The sequence below is a fragment of the Micropterus dolomieu genome, linkage group LG18 (genome assembly GCF_021292245.1).
Source record: "Micropterus dolomieu isolate WLL.071019.BEF.003 ecotype Adirondacks linkage group LG18, ASM2129224v1, whole genome shotgun sequence".
Taxonomy (NCBI): domain Eukaryota; kingdom Metazoa; phylum Chordata; class Actinopteri; order Centrarchiformes; family Centrarchidae; genus Micropterus; species Micropterus dolomieu.
This window is the reverse complement of record NC_060167.1, coordinates 35,368,611-35,373,654: the sequence shown is the minus strand read 5'-3', so window position 1 is coordinate 35,373,654 and position 5,044 is coordinate 35,368,611. Positions and strand designations below refer to the sequence as shown.

At 42.8% G+C, this 5,044-nt stretch overlaps 1 protein-coding gene across 1 annotated transcript; it reads left to right on the top strand.

The window, feature by feature from the left end:
- Positions 1-592: 592 nt before the first annotated feature.
- Positions 593-3,481, top strand: LOC123986815 (gastrula zinc finger protein XlCGF7.1-like). The gene is made up of 2 exons (XM_046075218.1): positions 593-1,255; positions 2,053-3,481. The coding sequence occupies exon 2, from the start codon at positions 2,070-2,072 to the stop codon at positions 3,021-3,023; it is 954 nt and encodes a 317-aa protein (XP_045931174.1). The 5' UTR covers positions 593-1,255; positions 2,053-2,069; the 3' UTR covers positions 3,024-3,481.
- Positions 3,482-5,044: the final 1,563 nt, after the last annotated feature.

Sequence of the window (5,044 nt, the reverse complement as noted above, 5' to 3'; positions counted from 1 at the left end):
GGAGCTCAGTGCATCATGGGAAATCCCCCGGCAGTCTAGGCCTATAGCAGCATAACTAAGGGATGGTTCAGGACTCACCTGAGCCAGCCCTAACTATAAGCTTTATCAAAGAGGAAAGTCTTAAGCCTACTCTTAAATGTGGAGATGGTGTCTGCCTCCTGAACCCAAACTGGAACCTGGTTCCACAGGAGAGGAGCTTGATAGCTGAACGCTCTGGCTCCTAGTCTACTTTTGGAGACTCTAGGAACCACAAGTAACCCTGCATTCTGGGAGCGCAGTGCTCTGGTGGGGTAGTAAGGTACTATGAGCTCTTTAAGATAAGATGGTGCCTGACCATTAAAAGCTTTGTAGGTGAGAAGTTATTATTGTTATTACACATTCATGCCAATAAAGCTAATTTGAATTGAATTGAGAAGAAGGATTTTAAATTCTATTCTGGATTTTACTGGAAGCCAATGCAGAGAAGCTAAACCAGGAGAAATGTGATCTCTTTTCCTGGTTCCTGTCAGAACACGTGCTGCAGCATTCTGGATCAGCTGAAGAGTCTTAATGGACTTTTTCGAGCAGCCTGATAATAAGGAATTGCAGTAATCCAGCCTAGAAGTAACACATGCATGGACTAGTTTTTCTGCATCATTTTAGTATCTTCATGTAGATTTAAAAAGGAAAATAAGTGTATTGAACAGAAATAGCTAAATTACAGAAAACTGACAAGCAAAGCAAATTGTATTCCCTTCAAGTAACCATGTTGCACAGACTGGTGATGACATGGCTTATTTATTTATTGTACTCAAGGGCTCAGCTGAGGGGATTATTTTACTTTAGGAGAGTTAGAGAGGTGTTTCTAGTTTTGAAAATGTATTTTAATGTAATCTACTTTCTCAAGCAAACATTAATTAGACCACGTATTTCAAGATTTCTTATTTGTTTGTCTTGACCTTAAAAAACTTGCATCCTGAAGTGTGTGTATGTCACTGCTATGTGTCTATAAACAATTTAAAAGTAGGTATAATGTTCACACAGAGGTGAGCATCCTACAGTATTTTAAGAAGGAGAAGGAGGAGAAAAAACTGAGGTTGCATGGATAGCTACTAGACACTGTATAGTATATTCTAAAATTCCCATAGTAAAAAGACTGTTGGGCCAATGGCATTTCATCAGAGTTTGCAGTGAAGCCAGTTCTGTGATAACAAACATTTGTTGCTTTCCTAGATGTGAGATGAAGTGACCACAGAACAGGGATATTGAGAGCCAGGTGAGACACAGGGAATATCAGACAGCTCACAAGTGTAACGTTAGGATAACTGAACACATTTATGCTGTGGCTAGCTACATTAACTAGCTGCTGTTCCATGGTTTTTATGGTATGTGTAGTCGGTTTTGTTGTAGTTGTACTGTACTTCGTCTCTCTGACTGTGCACCCGAGTCTTCATAATCTCAGTCTTCAAAACCACCACCCTCCCCTCCATCTTCTGTCACTACAAATACCCTCTTTCAAACACACTAATAAGTACATTCTGTTTCTAAAGTCATTAGAAATGAGCGTTTAAGTGCTTTATTTCACCCCAAAAAATGTAAGTCCCCCCCCCCAGGTTCATAGTTGCACCAACGCCCCTGAATGAATAAAATGAGTTCGCTAGCTCTGTCATTAACTAAACACATATAACACGTGAGGGGCTGTCTATTTTACTGCACTCTCCATTAAAAGCCTGAGATGGTTGTTTGCCCTTGTTCAAGCAGTCCATGTTCCTGCTGAGAAACCTAGCTGAGAAGAGTGAGTTGAAGTCTGTGTAAAGTGTTTTTTTTGGGGTCATGGGGTCTTCTTTTAGATACCTTAAACTTAACGGGACTTGGCGGGGCTTTAGTTTAGTAAGACTGTTAAGATGTTTCCAAAGAGATTTTTCTCTTTGGAAGATTTGCATTATGCAATTTATTAACATACGGTGTTCAGCATAGTAATGTTGTTCCATCCCTGCAACAGGACATTTAATTTGTTATATGCAATGGTAAGATGTATGTCTTTAATGTAATGTTTTCTCATTGTACCCCCAGTCTCCCAGGAGGTCAGCATGTCTGAAGCAGAGGCCTCCACCCAGCCATCACACGCTGAAGGTCAGGTGTTTGTGAAGCAGGACACATCAGGACCAGGATTACCAGAGCTTCAGGAACACTGGCCCGGCCAGCATGAAAGGAAACCGCAGGACCTGTTAGGTGACGCTGCTACTTGTTTAAAGTGTGAGAGCACTCTGTCATCTTGTTGCTGCCAGACCCAAACTGTAGCCAGTGGAGATCTTCTTCCTGGCACTTCAACTGAGTGGGTGCAAACAGAAGAGGAAACAGATGGTTGTGGAGGGTCAGATTTCCAGCAGCCCCTCTCTTCAGATAGTGGGGACGGAAATAATACTAGTGATGCTGAATGGACGGAGAGTGGAGGATCTAACTCCAGTTCAAACACAGTGAAGTCAAAGAAAAGGGCAAAGCGAAGACAAAACCGCCCCATCTTGAACATTAAGCAAATGACAAATCTAAGACCTTTTTGTTGTGCAATGTGTGGAGAATCTTTCCACTACAGGAGTTTATTAATGAAGCATGTTAAATCACATGCAAACAATGCAACTGGTCTCTGTCCCACAAACCAAGCGTCTACAGAAAGTGGGATTGAACCCGACGAAAGACACAGGGAGGACAATCTGTGTTATGTCTGTGGCAAAACATTTACCACAAGGTCCCATTTAAAAAGGCACTTGCTGGTTCACACAGGTCAGAAACCACACTGTTGTAAAGAATGTGGCAAAAGATTTGCACGTGGTGAATGTCTGAGAATACACATGAGGATCCACACGGTGGACAAGCCATACACATGTGAAGTCTGTGGGAAAGGATTCAAGCAGAGGGGCAACATGATGTGTCACATAAGAACCCACACAGGAGAGAAACCCCATCACTGTGGCATCTGCTCCAGACCGTTTGCATATAAAAAGGACATGATGAGACACATGCAAGTCCACGCAAAGACGACGTGAAATCCCATTGTGAGGTTTCATTCACATAAAAAAAAACAGCTGTCAGTGATGTACTGTTGGGTCGATCTTGTATTATTTTTCTTCAAATAACTGACCCTATGTAGACAGTGTGACGTCACACCTGGATATTTGCGATGGACATGAGATTTTGTCTGTTGGAAATGTTGCACTGATCTAAGACATTGAAGGTAAACATTTTGGTAGAACAAAACAGCATTTGTGCAACAGTGGATGTTTTTTTTTTTTTAGGATTGTGTCAAACATAGGATAGGGCATTTAGCCATTTAGGATTGGGGATTTGGGGATTTAGGATTGAGCCGTGCATGCAAATGAGGAGGCGTGGCCCAAAGGCTGCAGGGAGGGTTTGGAAGGGCTGAGGCACAGAGGCACTTTATGGACTGCAGGGGGAGCTCTGACTGCTAGTGTTGTGTCGTTCAATGAACGTTTCATTCATAAGACCTAATCGCGTGTATGACTCGGGAGGAACGGGTTGTCTCAGTGACTAATTCGTTCATTTTCACGAATGCTTGAAGGATCTTGGACACTTATGTTCACTCGTCACACGGCAGCTGCCTGGGCTCCGTCAGCACAGGAAACAGAACTGATTAGTTCACGACTCATAACAACTGTGGGTCTCTAGGTATGAGTCATTCATTTGTCACGTGACAGCTCCTACTGTGGAGCAGTAATGAATGACTCGTTCACCGCTCACATGGGTCCTCCTCAGTCTTTCGTTCATTCGGCAGGCCGAGTGACTGCCAGCGCCGGAAAATGAGAGGCAGGTTGTTCTGGGTCCGCTCCACTTCAGAGCCCTGACGGGGTTCTACCTGGAGCCGAATTACCTCCGAGGTCGTCTCCTCTCCAAAACAAACAGACCCGGTCATTAAAACATTAAAACACAGCCACGTAGCAACGTTAGCGTTAGCCCTGTAAACAGCTAATAGCTGATCCAGGTCCGCCAGAGAACGCAACGTAACTTTTCCTTTTTATTTACCAACAGCGCCGTGCTGTTGTTTCACAGCTCGTGATTGGTAAACAACCTGGCCGTGTCTGAGAGCGATGTGCTCATGTGTGTTTCTCTGTCTGCAGAATCAGGACCTCATGTGGCCCATTCTGCGTCCAGACCTGCCAAACTGCTGCGTTTATATAATGTGTTAATATTTCTCTGTTCCTCTCTCTGTGCTGGAGTTCTTTAAGAACTTGGTGGCTTGATCCAGATTATTATTAAATTGGTTGAATTTTAATAAGAGTGTGTTTCTTCATATAGTGTATCAAGCTTATTACTTCTATATGTTTACTGCAAATCTGATATTAATGTTTTACTCATGGATAGGGACGTTAGGCTACTGTATGAAAGAGCACTTCAGAGATAATGATAGTAATTATATACATAAGCCTTTATATGGCTGGTCTGGTTGTATACTCGGGAAAGATTGAAGGATTTAGCCGGAGTAGTGGTGATTACATATTGACAACATACAGTGAGGAAAATAAGTATTTGAACACCCTGCTATTTTGCAAGTTCTCCCACTTAGAAATCATGGAGGGGTCTGAAATTGTCATCGTAGGTGCATGTCCACTGTGAGAGACATAATCTAAAAAAAAAAAAATTCCAGAAAACACAATGTATGATTTTTTTTACTATTTATTTGTATGATACAGCTGCAAATAAGTATTTGAACACCTGAGAAAATCAATGTTAATATTTGGTACAGTAGCCTTTGTTTGCAATTACAGAGGTCAAATGTTTCCTGTAGTTTTTCACCAGGTTTGCACACACTGCAGGAGGGATTTTGGCCCACTCCTCCACACAGATCTTCTCTAGATCAGTCAGGTTTCTGGGCTGTCGCTGAGAAACACGGAGTTTGAGCTCCCTCCAAAGATTCTCTATTGGGTTTAGGTCTGGAGACTGGCTAGGCCACGCCAGAACCTTGATATGCTTCTTACAGAGCCACTCCTTGGTTATCCTGGCTGTGTGCTTCGGGTCATTGTCATGTTGGAAGACCCGGCCTCGACCCATC